Consider the following 17,380-nt stretch of genomic DNA (forward strand, 5'->3'; position numbering starts at 1 on the left):
GGCCCTGTTTGGAAATGGACCTGTAGAAAACCCAAGTACTTGCCGCCAAAACATCTCCATTAATATGAATAGAACTGGCAGTCACAGATAACGCACCATGTGTGAACGGACCCTAATTCACACAAGGGGGCCAATTTATTTATTTAGGGGTGGGGGGGGGGCCACAACAAAACCCATGAGCACATGTCTACAGCCCTCCTTGTGTTCTCTGGGGTTTGTGAATATTCCTCCTGCAGCATCTCATGAACTATGACACGGCTAGCAATTTTTTAATTTTTTTGCAAGCCCCAAATCATCATAGAAATGACGTCACCACCAGCGAGAAGGCGCTGGTCACATGACTGGATGCCTCCCCCTTAGCCTAGCTTTCTCAGTGCCTCTGTTGCCAGGCGACCGTATACGAAGCGACGGAAGATGAACCAAGAACCCGGGGAGCGCGCGTTTCCAAGTCCTGCCCAGCTTGTCTGCGCAGGCGCACTCTCTGGTTACTCACCCGTGAGGTCGGAGCTGCGCAGATTCTGGCCACGCCCCCTTGCTGAGTGAGTGAGTGTGTGTGTATGTATGTGTGTGGCGGGGGCGCGCCTCTCCTGCATTCGCTTGGACTGTGCGCGAGCCCGCTCTTGCCTTTCCTAGCTGATCCCTCCGCAGTGTAGCGGGGCTGCTAGGAGAAGAATGTGCTGAGGAAAAACATGGCGGAGCTGCAGATGCTGCTAGAGGAGGAGATACCCGGCGGCCGGAGGGCCCTTTTGGACAGCTATACCAATTTGGAACGGGTGGCCGACTACTGCGAGAACAACTACATCCAGGTCTGTATGAAGGAAGATGGATGGATGCGGAGGGGGTGGAGGGATGGAGAAGGGAGAGCGCTGTGGGGGTGTGTGAGGAATACACACGACGACCCAGGGGACTGCCAATACCCACGGTTATTACATGGTCATTGCGGTGGTGTCCGGGGGGATGAGGAGGCTGAGGCTCCGACTACACATGTGATACCTGCACTGCTGACCCCATTGTCACCCAATTGGGGAGGTGACTACAACCCTCATCATTCCTCTAGTACTAGGAATAGGTAATGAGGGGGGTGATATAGTGTGTGTGTGTGTGTGTGTGTATATATATATATATATATATATATATATATATATATATATATATATATATATATATATATATATATAATACACACACATACAGCATGGGATATACTAATAAATCTGTGTAGGGTGTCCATTGACTTATTGCCACCACCTGTTTTATCAGCTTCTATGCCAGGGCTTTTTCTTGCCACCCTTATATTAGGCAGGGGTGGGCGCTGCACACCCGAATACTGTAAATCCATCTCCGGTCCATTCACCTGTGGCTATAAACTTGGCATGACCCATGCCTTGCCTGTTGTACGGCACAGTAAGCTGAATGCCATTATTCATGTGCCTGTGCCATGGTCTCCAGTTCTCACCCCAGTCATGCTCAGCCCGTGTTCCTTCATGTTGTATGGGCTTTATATATCATTTTACTTGTATTGCATTATTTAATTATTTCACTGATTTTCCCAAATCCTAATTTTAGGGTAGTTTCACGCCCAATGCCCGAGGTGTTGGCAAGAACCAGGTGGATTCTCCTTAAAAGTGTTTCAATTGTAAAATTATGTTGTTGGCTTCGGGGTTTTGTAGGTAAACGGCAGTGTTGGGCTATGTTCACATCACGCTTCTGTCATCTGTTTAGAAGAGGTACGAAACTCATGTAGAAATGCACAGACTGGTATCCATAGACTTCAATATTGAAAAATTAAAACCTAAGAAAAAAGTATCACTATCTATTTTATTGTCTTTTTCTTTGCCGCACGTACAAGCATAGTAAACTACATTTTTGTGTTTGGCAAAAAGAAATAAATGGCAACAAATTTATGTATAATTAATTTTTTTGTTGATAAAATGTATGTAAAACAAATGCTGATCTGGCTGTATACCTTTTTAAATTGAGTATTACAGAGATTCTATCATCAGAACCCAACCGCACAGATAGGTTAGGGTTAATTGAATCAAAGTGTTTCCTCCTGCAGCTGCTGCCTCTATTACGGAGAGAGTGACATTTTTTGTCAATATGCAAATAAGCCCCTTTGGAGCAACAAGGGTATCCACACAGACCTCTTTGGAGCAATGGCAACACCCCCACTGCTCCAAAGGGCTCATTTGCATCCACAAAGTGAATGATAGAAGTGTCATGTGAACACAGCCTTACTTGTAAAACAATCTGACCCCACACTTATGCATTTTTGCGTTATCAGGCTCTCTATCATGAGGTGCCATTTGTTTTGAATAATTAAAGTTCTTCTTGCGCCATTAGGGTTAAATTTGACACCATCCGTTATTGCTCTGCCATGTTTGACACCTCACAAGGCTGCTGAAAGGTACATTGACAAGTTGCGAGTAAAAATCTGCATTGAATCCCAATGAAATATGTACATCTGTGCATCATAGTAAAACAGGGCAACGTATTAATGCAGGTTTGGTAGCTAGGTGCTCTAACTCCAGTCAGATTTTATTGAGGGGGGAGCTTTTTTCGGGTACTACAAGGTAAATGTAGCATTAATGATATTTATTGGCAACTATGTAATGTATGGCTGCTCTGGATGCAGCACAGCGGTAGCATCTATTATAACGTGGCATCCCAGCATCTTAATATCTTTTATAGTAGTAAATGAATAACTATCGTAAATATAATAAGATTATCTGATTTGGACAAATCCCAGAAGCTATTCTAGTGCATGCAGTGACATCTGTCAGATAAGGGGGCGTCACATTACTTTTGTTGGTGTCCGTTGCTATCAGCCATCAGAAAATGTTAACAGACACGAGCAGATTTGTCAAAAATCTGTTCAAAATTCCATTGGTTTCAATGGGATTTGATCTGTTTTGCTTTTTTACCAAATCTGTCACAGCTCATAATACACTTTTCGGTCTGTTGAAAATAATGAATTTATGATGGATGTTAAGTTTCTGGTACTTTTTCAAGATTGTCTATGGGTATGGATAGTTGTCTGTTATACTGTCCGTTATTACTGTTCACTTTTTTTTTTTTTGGGCATGCTCATAACACAGAACAAAAATAAAAAACACAAAACTGGCTGATGTAAAAACAGAGACCCATTATTGAATGTATCAGTTGAAAAAGAGGACACATTAGCATCAGTTAGTGTACGTTAAAATTGGCTTTTTTTTTTTTTTTTTTTTTTTTTTTTTTTAAGTGTAATTATGAGGGCTGTAATTGCATGTATCTTGCAATGAGCCCCATATAAGTCACTGGCATGTGAATGCTGATCTCATGACTTTCTTCTTAAAGGGATCCTATCATTGAAACACAATTTTTTGTCCCTAACGCATAGGAATAGCCTTAAGAAATCTATTCTCCTACCTTTAGATGTCTTCTCCATGCCGCCGTTCGGTTAAAATCCCGTTTTTCACCAGTATGCAAATGAGTTCTCTCACAGCACTGGGGGTGGGCCCCAGTGCTCAAACAGCACTGGGGGCGTCCCCAATGCTGCCAGAGAACTATCCAGCGCTGCCTCCATCTTCTTCAGGAACATCCTCTTCACGCGTCTTCTTCTGGGGGTTGGTTTCAAACTTCTAGGCCTGGGGAAAAGCCGACTTCGTATGCCCGCTGGCCACAAGAAAATGGCTGCTTACAATACAGTGACCTTTATTGCCTGATCTGGACAGATTCACTTTTTTTGCCTTAAAGTAGCTCTGTTTCCCTGAAAAAAACAAAACAAAAACAAAAAACAAACTTAAAATGATTTAATTTCAGAAAATAATAGGAGAAATATATATATTTTTATAAACCCCGCCCGCCACTTCTTTTCCACCTCTTTCCAGTCCCACATTGGTTGCTATGTCTAAACGTCCAGTGATGACATCCTAATGTGGACATGTGACTGGCGTAGTGGTGGACTGTATATAAGTGAAGGTCTCACTACATACTGTATCTGTGTGGGGATGTCATGTCATTGGAGGCCAGGGTAACATTTTGGTCCAGAGTCAGAAAAGAGTTAGCGGCTTCAAAATAAAATAATTAATTTTAATTATACTTTGCAATTAAGATTGTATAATTAGATAGAAATCTTGTCACATATTTACTGTCATTGACCTCTCAGTGAGGGCGCAGTGAGCTGGTTTTCAGTTCGTTGTAATAACACAATGGCGTAGTGCTGGATCAGTGTAATATTGAGACAAAAACATGAAACCTGTAATGTGTATGAAGCATCAGTGCAGTGTTCACTAAGGCTTCTTTAGTTTGTTTTATGTGTTGTTAATGATAAGTCTTATTATAGTTTTATAAGCAGTTTTGTGTATGTTCCTAGCGCTCCTATATCAATGACCATAGTCAACTTTTTATAGTTCCAATTTGTCTTTTGTCCCACATATGGCAGTTTTATTAAAGATATTGTAAGTGTGGTCACAAGACCAGTCCATAGTAAGGATGTGGCAGTCAGGAAGTCATCTGTTCATTTTCTTATTACTGATGCTTTTTTGCTTTCCTAATTCATTATAGGAATGGAAAAGCAAAAAACCCCTAGAAAACTTAAAATGCATTGAAAGATCAAGTCGCATGACAACCTAGTTGACTAAAATGAGGTCCGTTGGGTTTCCTTTAAGGTTTCTATCGTTTTGTGGTGTAGCATGCTGCCACAGAAAGCTAGTTGTAGTAGTGGCTCTGTTACAAAGTCTACAGTAATCTTTATATGCCTGACAATTTAACATCTTGCTATACTTAAATTATTCCAAAACTTTTAACTCTCTATAAATTTTATATGTTGTGCAAAGGAGACAGGCAGGGTGCTGAAATCACGGTATATCTCACTCAGATTCCTGACTTATGTGTGGTCCATTGCAGGCCTTGAGTAGGCGTCAACCCAGGTATTGATCCTGGGCTTGTTACTGGCCCGCAAAAGCCTGCACTTCAGGGCAGATCCTGGGAGGAAAGGAAGTACCTGGGTCTGTCCTAACACTGAGACTGTATTGCACTCTCTTTATTAATTAATGTGGCTGGTAGTAAGCCACATGTACAGTTAGTATTTTATTGTCTAGTTAGTGCTCAGACGAGCAGGGATTCTCATTAAGTTAAGGCTGTATTTTATTTTGCTCCTATCATACCTGGCATAAGGATTATTTATTGTATTTTCAAAATAAATGTTTGCGTATTTTGTGTCCCTTTCCCTGACTGGTTGACAGGGTTCTTTTTTTTTTTTTTTTTTTTTTTTTTTTTACCCCTTCTCTCCCAATGTGTATAAAGTGGGCTGGGCTATATTGACGCAGCTAGAATATGCATAAAGAGCATACAGGTATCACTGAGGCCATATACAAGCTGCAAAATGAAACTGCGTACAACAAGTAAGCAGAGATCCCTGAATACTATAATATTATATGACAATCTTTACTGGTTATACATAGCAATTGGGACTGAGCCTCAATGCCAAGCACAGCTGCTATGCAATGGACAGCATTGTGCTTGTAATTCGGTGAAGAGGCTGCGGCGCTCTCATGAATACTGCAGTCTCTTCAAACAGTAGACAGATGGGAATCTTGGTTGTTAGTCCCCCACCCAGTCCGATATTAATGACCAATATTCAGGATAAATCATCTATATTTTACTCTTAGAAAACCCCTTTAAGTTACTGCAACACAGTTTAGGATATTGTGTCAGCCTCAACCTTACATAGGCCTTAAGTATTCACCATAAGATGTTTATTGGTGATGTATTCATAGCTTGTATGTAAACTGATGCACTGAGACCTGCTGAGACATTCAGATTGTGCTGTTGGTCGGGATGTTTTGTGCTCAATGCCCGCCCTGTTACTTTAGTCAGGAAATTCTATGTAATTGTGATGAATGAATAAAGTTTACTCTCAGCCTACAGGTATTGTCTTGTAGTCAAGCCTTTGAACTGAAGGATATTATTAGACGCCTGTTTACCAGGGCTACAAAAGCTTATTCTTCATTCAGCAACTTTGTGTGATTATATAGTCTGAGCTCCATAAAACCTGGTTACGTCATCCATAAATAAAAGTAATAGGAGCCTCTTATGTCTTATGCTGCGAGGTTTATATGCCATGATAATGACAGCCGCTGTTCTTAGGTAACACGTTCATGCAGGTAACCCGTCCCTTCCTTTATAACATTACATTATACAGGTGCATCAGTAAACACGCGTGCAAAGCCAAATTATCAAGTATTATTGCTTTATAGAGTTTAAAATCTGGATAAAAAATGGTTATCCACAGTTTATATTAAAAATAAAGGAAAAATTAAATTAACCCTACTTTTCCCGCCTGTTGACTATATTGTGGAATTGTTTTATGTGCATTTATGATTCTTTATATAGAAATATTACTCTCATGGCTCCTTTTTTCAAAGCAAAGCCAACGGAGAAAAGTAATATTTTTTGACTGGCAATACAGTGATTGACTGATCAACCAACGAGTGAGTGGCTTCAATAGTAATGGAATAGTTTTTTTTTATTTTATCACATTTCCTGCTGTTAGGTAAACTTGTGGCCGACATATATCTAAGTTACATAGGCTGCTGATGTTAATGTAGCATTACATGGCTTTTATCCAAGAGACTCTGTAACCATGTAATGTGTGAGCAGCCAAGATTCCTACAGTAAGGACATCTCTTATGGCTTATAGGGGGTTCACCATCAGAGGACCCCCTTCCTGTATGTTCATGGTACTTGTTGAAACTGATGTTGGTCTTTCTGGCTTGTTAGCCTGACTTTTGCAAATTCGTATTAGTTCAGCTAGCTAATATTAGAAAATTCTCGATGGTTGATATTTTGAGCCTGGGGTCTTAACTAGAGATGAGCGAACAGTGTTCTATCGAACACATGTTCGATCGGATATCAGGGTGTTCGCCATGTTCGAATCGAATCGAACACCACGTGGTAAAGTGCGCCAAAATTCGATTCCCCTCCCACCTTCCCTGGCGCCTTTTTTGCACCAATAACAGCGCAGGGGAGGTGGGACAGGAACTACGACACTGGGGGCATTGAAAAAAATTGGAAAAAGTCATTGGCTGCCGAAATCAGGTGACCTCCATTTTAGACGAATAGTGGATTTCAAATCCGGGTCATATGAGAATGTGAACTTTGTGACTATGAGACAGGGATAGCTGTACAGGCAGGGATAGCTAGGGATAACCTTTATTTAGGGGGGAATGTTATTAAAAATAACTTTTTGGGGCTCTATCGGGTGTGTAATTGTGATTTTTGTGAGATAAACTTTTTCCCATAGGGATGCATTGGCCAGCGCTGATTGGCCGAATTCCGTACTCTGGCCAATCAGTGCTGGCCAATGCATTCTATTAGCTTGATGAAGCAGAGTGTGCACAAGGGTTCAAGCGCACCCTCGGCTCTGATGTAGCAGAGCCGAGGCTGCACAAGGGTTCAAGCGCACCCTCGGCTCTGATGTAGGAGAGCCGAGGGTGCACTTGAACCCTTGTGCACCCTCAGCTCTGCTACATCAGAGCCGAGGGTGCGCTTGAACCCTTGTGCACACTCTGCTTCATCAAGCTAATAGAATGCATTGGCCAGCGCTGATTGGCCAATGTATTCTATTAGCCTGATGAAGTAGAGCTGAATGTGTGTGCTAAGCACACACATTCAGCTCTACTTCATCGGGCTAATAGAATGCATTGGCCAGCGCTGATTGGCCAGAGTACGGAACTCGACCAATCAGCGCTGGCTCTGCTGGAGGAGGCGGAGTCTAAGATCGCTCCACACCAGTCTCCATTCAGGTCCGACCTTAGACTCCGCCTCCTCCGGCAGAGCCAGCGCTGATTGGCCGAATTCCGTACTCTGGCCAATCAGCACTGGCTAATGCATTGTATTGGCTTGATGAAGCAGTGCTGAATGTGTGTGCTTAGCACACACATTCAGCTCTACTTCATCGGGCTAATAGAATGCATTGGCCAGCGCTGATTGGCCGAATTCCGTACTCTGGCCAATCAGCACTGGCTAATGCATTGTATTGGCTTGATGAAGCAGTGCTGAATGTGTGTGCTTAGCACACACATTCAGCTCTACTTCATCGGGCTAATAGAATGCATTGGCCAATCAGCGCTGGCCAATGCATTCTATTAGCGTGAACTGAGTTTGCACAGGGGTTCTAGTGCACCCTCGGCTCTGCTACATCAGATTGCTACATCTGATGTAGCAGTGCCGAGTGTGCATCAGATGTGTAGTTGAGCAAAACTGACTCAGCACTGCTAAGTCTGCATTCGCATAGGAATGCATTGGCCAGCCTTCGGCCAATCAGCGCTGGCTCTGCCGGAGGAGGCGGAGTCTAAGGTCGGACCTGAATGGAGACTGGTGTGGAGCGATCTTAGACTCCGCCTCCTCCAGCAGAGCCAGCGCTGATTGGCCGAATTCCGTACTCTGGCCAATCAGCACTGGCTAATGCATTGTATTGGCTTGATGAAGCAGTGCTGAATGTGTGTGCTTAGCACACACATTCAGCTCTACTTCATCGGGCTAATAGAATGCATTGGCCAATCAGCGCTGGCCAATGCATTCTATTAGCGTGAACTGAGTTTGCACAGGGGTTCTAGTGCACCCTCGGCTCTGCTACATCAGATTGCTACATCTGATGTAGCAGTGCCGAGTGTGCATCAGATGTGTAGTTGAGCAAAACTGACTCAGCACTGCTAAGTCTGCATTCGCATAGGAATGCATTGGCCAGCCTTCGGCCAATCAGCGCTGGCTCTGCCGGAGGAGGCGGAGTCTAAGGTCGGACCTGAATGGAGACTGGTGTGGAGCTATCTTAGACTCCGCCTCCTCCAGCAGAGCCAGCGCTGATTGGTCGAGTTCCGTACTCTGGCCAATCAGCACTGGCCAATGCATTTCTATGGGGAAAAGTTAGCTTGCGAAAATCGCAAACTGACAGGGATTTCCATGAAATAAAGTGACTTTTATGCCCCCAGACATGCTTCCGCTGCTGTCCCAGTGTCATTCCAGGGTGTTGGTATCATTTCCTGGGGTGTCATAGTGGACTTGGTGACCCTCCAGACACGAATTTGGGTTTCCCCCTTAACGAGTTTATGTTCCCCATAGACTATAATGGGGTTCGAAACCCATTCGAACACTCGAACAGTGAGCGGCTGTTCGAATCGAATTTCGAACCTCGAACATTTTAGTGTTCGCTCATCTCTAGTCTTAACCAGTGCTATTAAGGTTGTCACTGGCCTGTGTATTCTGGATATGAGTGATGTTTCAGATTTTGTGACCTTCTGCTACAGTGAAGGAAATAAGTATTTGATCCCTTGCTGATTTTGTAAGTTTGCCCACTGACAAAGACATGAACAGTCTATAATTTTAAGGGTAGGTTAATTTTAACAGTGAGAGAATATCAAAAATAAAATCCAGAAAAATCACATTGTATAAATGTATTTGCATTTTGCAGAGAGAAATAAAGTATTTGATCCCTCTGGCAAACAAGACTTAATACTTGGTGGCAAAACCCTTGTTGGCGCGCACAGCAGTCAGACGGTTTTGTACTTGATGATGAGGTTTTCGCACATGTCAGGAGGAATTTTGGTCCACTCCTCTTTGCAGATCATCTCTAAATCATAAAGATTTTGAGGCTGTCACTTGACAACTGGAGCTTCAGCTCCCTCCATAACTTTTCTATGGGATTAAGGTCTGGAGACTGGTTAGGCCACTGCATGACCTTAATGTGCTTGTTTTTGAGCTGCTCCTTTGTTGCCTTGGCTGTATGTTTTTGGTCATTGTTCTGCTGGAAGACCCACGACCCATTTTTAATGTCCTGGCGGAGGGAAGGAGGTTATCACTCAGGATTTCATGGTACATGGCTCCATCCATTCTCCCATGGATTCAGTGAAGTAATCCTGTGCCCTTAGCAGAGAAACTCCCCCAAAACATAATATTTCCACCCCTAAGCTTGACAGAGGGATGGTGTTCTTTGGATCATAGGCAGCATTTCTCTTTCCGCCCCCCCCCCCCCCAAAACACATCGAGAGTTGAGTTAATGCCAAAGAGCTAAATTTTTGTCTCATCTGACCACAGCACCTTCTCCCAGTCGCTGACGGGCCTGCACATGTGTCTTCTTGAGCAGGGGGACATTGCGGGCACTGCAGGATTTTAATCCATTATGGCGTAACGTGTTACCAATGGTTCTCTTGGTGACTGTCGTCCCAGCGTCCTTGAGATCATTAACAAGTTTCCCCCGTGTAGTTTTAGGCTGATCTTTCACCTTCCTCATGATCAAGGATACCCCACGAGGTGAGATTTAGCATGGAGCTGCAGATCGATGTCGATTGGCAGTCTTTTTGTATTTCTCCCATATTCTTACTATTGCATCAACACTTGTCTCCTTCTCACCCAGTGTCTTTCTTATGGTTTTGTGCAGGTCTATGATCTTGTCCCTGACATCCTTAGAAAGCTCTTTGGTCTTGCCCATGTTGTAGAGGTTAGGGCTCGTTCACATCTGCGTCGTCGGTCCTTATTGCAGGTTTCCGTTTCCTGCATAAAACAGATGCAGGAGACGGAAGCCTGCCGGAGACTTTCTCACCCATTCATTTGAATGGGTGAGAAAGCTGTCCGGCCGTGCGCGGCAGTGAGCGTTTTGCGCTCTCCGCCGCGAAACCGGGTTTTATAATCCGGACACAGAGTCGGACATTCAGTACTCTGTGTCCGGATAAAAAAATCCGGTTTCGCGGCGGAGAGCGCAAAACGCTCACCGCCGCGCACGGCCGGACCCGGTCTGTGGTTTCCGTCTTCTGGCATGCAGAAGACAGAAACCACAGAACGGAGACCCCAGACGCAGGTGTGAACCCAGCGTTAGAGTCTGACTGATTCATTGAGTCTGTGGACAGGGGTCTTTTATACAGGTGACAATATAAGACAGGAGCGTCTAACCAGTCTGTAGGAGCCACAACTATTACTGGTTAGAAAGGGATCAAATACTTATTTCTCTAAGCAAAATGTAAATAAATTTACAAAGTTTATATAATGTGATTTTTCTGTATTTTATTTTTGATATTCTATCTCTCACTGTTAAAATTAACCTACCCTTAAATTTATAGGCTGTTCATGACTTTGTCAGTGGGCAAACCTACAAAATCAGCAAGGGATCAAATAATAATTTCCTTCACTGTATGTGTATCATCAGAATGACTACAGAAAGTAGTGTTTTGTAAATTCTGTAGATACAGGTTATTTCCTGATCTGAGGGGTGACAGCTGGGGTCCCCACAATGACAAAAATGGGTGACCTGTTTTGTCGCATATGAATGCCCTGTTATAGACTGCCCCTTGCAATCGTGTAAACTTGAATGGAGGGGTTACATAGATGCTTAACCTACCTCCCCATTTATATGGGAACACTCAGGACTCCAGTTCACGTGCTCTGTGGGGGTCCTAGCAGTTAGACAATGGAATACCCCTTTTATTGTCTGCTGTCAATAATTATGCAAGAATGTAAATTGTGAATTACATTTTATTTTTATTACTGTCCTTTCCATACATATCTGTACATTGACCTTACATAAATAAAGGTTACACTACTGATATTTTCAGAGATAACCACTTAAGTATTTGTCAGATGTTCCTATATAAGAGATTCTATTAAAGATTTAGTCCCTTGCCGGTATAAATTGTGAGAAGGTAAGAAATGCTCAGTTTCTTCTCACTTTTGGCTTTTAGAAGCCTGTGTATCTGACTGTGAAATATTGCCGAGATCAGTGAATTTATAATTAGAACAGAGAGTTGAAAGTGGATCCATCATCGCAGAATCTGTCTGAAAACTGCCGCTAAAGCAGAATTACAAGGTTTTTTTTTTTTCCTTCAAAAGTTTCATTTCCCTGATGGGGAGAAAAGTTGGTGAAACATTTCACTTTGAAAGAGATTATAAACAGATTTTTCATGAGGAGGAAATATGGAAGAGGGAACTTTCAACTTGCCCATGTAGTCGATGTGTAACTGTGTCTTGAAAGATTAACCATTGCAGTCATTGTAGTGAACTGAGAAGACTAGGTCTGTCGCCTGAAGCATAAACCTGTTGTTTTGGTACTGCCCACCTGAGAAGTCTGTAAACAGTTGTTTGGTGCTTCCCTCTATGAAAGAGACCGGGCCGTGGACCCGTTGCAGTCTATGGATTACTTGGGGACCTCTGCATGCTACTAAGGGGACATGTATAAATGTAGTCATTAATATACACTTTAATGGGTTTTCTTATGAGCTGTCCAAGCACCGAAACCCAATTGCCGGGCCACTGGAAAATTAGCTTACATGAAAGTTGTCCTCGGTGCATAAAAAGTTGGGGATCACTCCTCTATGGGACCCAGCTAGATGCAGACTTACAATGTTACCAAAGTTATAGAACTTTTAGTTTGTCTGCTGTTTACCCTTATTAGTTCACATCAAACAGCACTTTAAAGGGGTCCTACTAAGAATAAAATGGTGTCCTATTGCATTTGCCCATACACCTGAATCACAATGTTTTCTCCTTGTGAGTTGCTGTCTCCATTGCCAAGATATCTCTGCTTTTGTCAATAGGCAAATGAAGGTCAGCCTACTATTGCGATCTGCCACCCTCCTCACCTGTCTTCTGACTGGCATATACCTAATCTCATCTGGTAGTTGAGGCTCGCTGCTTATTTTCTGTTATAACGCCATCTCATGTACTGGTCATAAATATTAGCAGGAGTCTGACCTCCTGTATTGCACAACTCTGTACACTGTATATCAGCTGGGAAATGTACTGCAAATTCAATACAAGGGAAGGATAGGTAATGGTGAAGTCTACGGTCCCTGTGATTTTTTTTTTTTTTTTTTTAATTTATTTACTTTTTAAGGGGTTTCCATCCCCAGGAAACAAGATCTAGAAATGTCTGTTTGGGGGCATGTTAACATAAAGAAAGGTCAATTATCCCATGTATGATCCTCATTGCTCTTGGCCATGGGCTGAATTCAGTGTCCTGGTGCCCCCAATAGCACATAAAAATTATCTTCTGAGTTTTACAGCTATTCACTAGCAGAGCTGTTATACACCTTACCATGTATATCGGAGCCTTAATGTAATGTAATGGAACAGCTCGGCAGAGACACAGGCAGCAGGCTGGAAGTGCAGGGCTGCGTGACCTTTTTTTTTTTTTTTGACATGCAACTATTAAGCAGTCTGATTCTCATGAAGGCAAAAAACAAACACCGAGCCGATCCTCGTGTATTACAACTGGAAGAAAATGTGGTTTAAATGTAAAGACAAGTGCTTGCTCACCTGGGTGGGTTGTGAGGAGGTCACAACAACCCAAATAACCTTGTGAGCAAGCAAGTCCAGGGTATGTAGAATAAGGTGGAGGGCAGCAGCTGCCCATGTTTGGAGCCATCCAGGCCAGTAACACTGCACTTGAGGAAGGACTACCATATGTCCGAAACGCGTTGTGCTGTTCCATTTGTTATTAAAGAAATTTCTGCCATCTTCTGGGTGAGCGCTGTTCTTCAGGCCGATCATTGTATCAGGCCGGCCCCAATTTTTCGTTGATTCTCATGAAATCCTATTTGATGTTTCCTACCAAAGACTTTTGATATATTTGGGGCGATAGACTATTGAAGTCAGTTAGTAAGATTATACCTTTCATCTTGTAAAGATCCTATATAAAATATGAGTAAATATCAACAAAATATAGGGTGGGATCTCATTGTTGGTTAAAGACAGGTTCTTCACTTTTCCATCCACATTTCCTAAAGCTCTCCCCTCGACTACAATAGCAGGCTAGTCCAGTCTGGAGGTCCAGTTGCTGGGACCACATTATTGACCTGCTTTCTAATGTGAATAAGGACCAGGTGCACAGTAGTGAGGATCATTCGCCTTCCATTTGGTGGATACCTACAAATTTTGCTCTAGCCATTAACCTATTTGGTGGTAAATTCCAATTATGGATGTGACTACTTTTTAGACTGAGGAATCCTGGTGGACCTTTCAGCTATCTCTGCCAGCAATGACCTATTAGATTGGAAACCTCAGGGGGTTAAGTTGAGGGTCTAGTAAGGCTAGTGGTGCGATATCTGGTACATCGTGGGTTTTGTAAATGGAGCTGTGTGCAGTCATATACACCCAGGTCTGCAAATCTAACCTTTTTTATCTAAATATTCTCCCCAGCAGCCATCCAGAAGATATTCCTCTGTGTTAAGTGGTTGCATATGACCCCTATATACTTGTCAGATTGAAGTGTTGCCCTTATAGGCAGCGGTATAGATGTACCGTAATCTTCTGTTGTTCACAGGTTAAACCTGGTAACACCCACATGTCAATTTATTATTACGAATAACAAAGGAATAGCAAAACACAGAATAGTAATAAAAAAAAACACAAAAACAAAAAACTTCAGAATTGCTATTTTATAGGAAATGTGATTTCTACTAAAATTGGTATGTCTGGAGAAGTGCCGGGTCCTTTTATCACTTTGCAGGACTGATATGTATCTGCGCTTCTAATGATCCGGTTTGTATTGTTGTATGGGGACGTTCCTGGTAGAACCAGCACAAACATTGGGATAACAAACCTACCTTTTCTTTCTACCTTGCTTTTTTTTCTGTATTTTAGGCCTCACTGATGTTGGAAACAGTTTAGGGATGGTACCAATGACAGCTGGTGAATAATCTGCCACTGAAAAGGTCTATTGTGCGGGGCTTTCAGCGAGCAATACAGAAAGAAAAGCCTTCTTGTCTCTCTAGTAATAGAACTTGCTGAACATTGATTTTGGGCTACCTGTCTGGAATATTCTTTAGCAATAGAAATCAAAACGCTGGTTTGCACTGACTTTATTGTTGCCAAATGGGAATAGTTAGTGTAAGGTTTTAACAGAAATTCTTTTTTATACATAAATGTAATATAATTTAAAGGGGTATTACGGCTTCCATATAAACTTTTTTTTTTTTTTTTTAATTTATTTATTTTTTATATGATGGAAAGTTGAGCAACGTTCTCATACCTTTTAGGGGAATTTATCTACTTCATGACAGTTTTCTTGCACAAACCAAACTTTTGTCCCAACCCATTTCTGTGCCAAAAAAAATTTACCGTATTTTTCAGACTATAAGACGCACTTTTTTTCCCCCAAATTTGGGGGGAAAAGAAGGGTGCGTCTTATAGTCTGAATGTGGCGCCTGGCATCCGCTGTAATAGAGAGGCGGAAGCCGGCAAGGGATAGACGCCATTACAGGTCCCGGGGCCTGCGACATCGCTGCGCTCCTCTGCCCTGCATGAAGCCAGCAGCGGGAGGAGTGATGCTGCTATTCCACTCCTCCGTCCCCCCGCCGCTGGCTTCATGCAGGGCAGGGCAGCGATGTCTCAGGCCCCGGCGTCTATCCCTCCCCGGCATCCACCTCTCTAGTACAGCGGATGCCGGGTCAGTATCGGTGGCCTTCTCCCCCAGGGCCGGTCCCCACCGGCCCCGTACCTGTAAAGTTGCAGGCCGGCTCCTGCGCGACGATATCGCAGGAGCCGACCTGTTCGGGTGACAGCCGGGAGCCTAATGAGGCTCCCAGGCCTGTCACTGCTATATTAGTATTGCGGCTGGGTCTATGACCAGCCGTAATACTAATAGACAGAATGTCCCATAGACGGCAATACAGTTGTATTGCCGTCTATGGGACTTGCAATCAAGTGACCGCATGTTCAAGCCCCGGGGGGGGGGGGGGGGGGAATAAAATAGTAAAAAAAATATATAATAAAAATATGAAATAAATAAAAGTTCTAAATCACCTCCTGTCCCTAGAATATATATATATAAAAGTAGAAAATCATATATCATAAACCACCGGTTTTTTTTTCAATAAAAGGTGATCTAAGAAATAGATATTCCCCAAAATGGTATAACTAAAAAGTACTTCTGGACCCGCAAAAAAAAACACTCTATGCATCCCCGTACAGCTGCAGGGTCACCTGTCAATGTGGCCTTGCAGCTGTTGCAAAACTACAACTCCCATATATTAAATATTTTACCAGTTTTTGCTTCAAATTTTTTTCCCCCTATTTTCCTCCTCTAAAACCTAGGTGCGTCTTATAGTCCGAAAAATACGGTAGATTTTTTTTGCAGCTTTCTAGCATCTATGCTGCAGAACTAAAAGACATTCTGGCACATGGAGGGCAGGAGATGAACCTAACTTAAAGGGTTGCGAAGTGCTTCATAATGATGGCCTAATCTTAGATGGGTCCTCAATAGGAGACTGGCCGGGGGTCTGATACCCAGAGTTAGGAAGCAGTCTGCCTGTGCAGCCCTATTGTGCCCTGACTTCTATTCACATGATGCTGAGCCACCCTCCACCCGTGATCATTTAGGAACTAATACCAGAAATTGCTACTGGGATCATACTGACTGCTTGAAGGTGCTAGTTGGAGAAGACAATGTATCTATATCAGGTGGGAAGTCTGCTGGTGTTTTTGGTACCTGTGAATGTGTCTGATACGTACATAATCTGTGTTCTCCAATAAAATAAACCCATGGCTGGCTATGGAGAAATAGGCTCCAGACCAATAAGAGGGCGCTTGAGTGAAAAATGCACGGCAGCGTGCGGCGAGGTCTTTACTGTTAGTAGATTACAGAAGTGTTTTTTGTAATTGGAGTCTTAATTATTAAAACCTTTTGTGAATCAACCAAACTACCAATTTACCTAAGCCTTATAACTCTGCAGTGCAGTGACTCACGGATGACGGTCACACCACCGCCTCTATGAGCTGCTACATGAGTGCACCAGTCACTGCTTTTAGTTCTTAAAGCTGACCATATTATCATAATATAACCAACCTGTTACTTATATTACAAGCTCATGGGATCGAATGTTTATAGTCATTATAGATTCATGTTATTAAGATTTAATTTACAATTTTCTACAATTTTTTACAGTTTTTCATTGAACATGTTCACCAAAACTAAAGCCCCATTAATGCATCCTTTTTCTATGGGAGCACACAGACATAATGGTTTTCTGGACTTGTTTCAGTGGTTCAACCAATTTTAGAAAAAAAAGTAATTATTATTTTTTTGTTCTTCCATTGACCCATAGACTTAAGGCTACATGCACGCATCTGTAGTTTTTATTCACAATTGCATATAAAGTACAGAACCCAATAACTTCTTTGGGCCCATACACACAGCTGTAGTTTTTGCAGCTGTGTCTCCAGGCTATAGTAAAGATCCACAAAATATGGAGCAGGTCCTAAATCTGTCTGTGTTTGCGGCTCTGCCCATTCATTTAAATGTGTGGGTCAGTGAAAACTACAGATAATGCGCAGGTCGGGGTGTCACCCGTGACATTTTTACTAACCTGTACACAGTCGTGTGCAGGAGGCCTTAATGGCCATACCTGAT

The 17,380-nt window shown here is 42.7% G+C and overlaps 1 protein-coding gene across 28 annotated transcripts in view; it reads left to right on the forward strand.

The window, feature by feature from the left end:
- The first annotated feature begins 493 nt into the window (after nt 1-493).
- ABI2 (abl interactor 2) overlaps nt 494-17,380 on the forward strand; it is a 78,072-nt gene continuing 61,185 nt past the window's right edge. For 5 of the 28 annotated variants that reach the window (XM_075284298.1, XM_075284315.1, XM_075284313.1 and 2 more), the window contains exon 1: nt 497-806. In XM_075284298.1, the coding sequence (XP_075140399.1) occupies nt 690-806 (117 nt within the window). In that variant the 5' untranslated portion in view covers nt 497-689. Of the gene's footprint in view, nt 807-17,380 lie in introns of all 28 variants that reach the window. The other 23 variants (XM_075284303.1, XM_075284311.1, XM_075284314.1 and 20 more) reach the window with 8 other exon arrangements.

This window comes from Leptodactylus fuscus, chromosome 8 (genome assembly GCF_031893055.1).
Source record: "Leptodactylus fuscus isolate aLepFus1 chromosome 8, aLepFus1.hap2, whole genome shotgun sequence".
NCBI lineage: Eukaryota > Metazoa > Chordata > Amphibia > Anura > Leptodactylidae > Leptodactylus > Leptodactylus fuscus.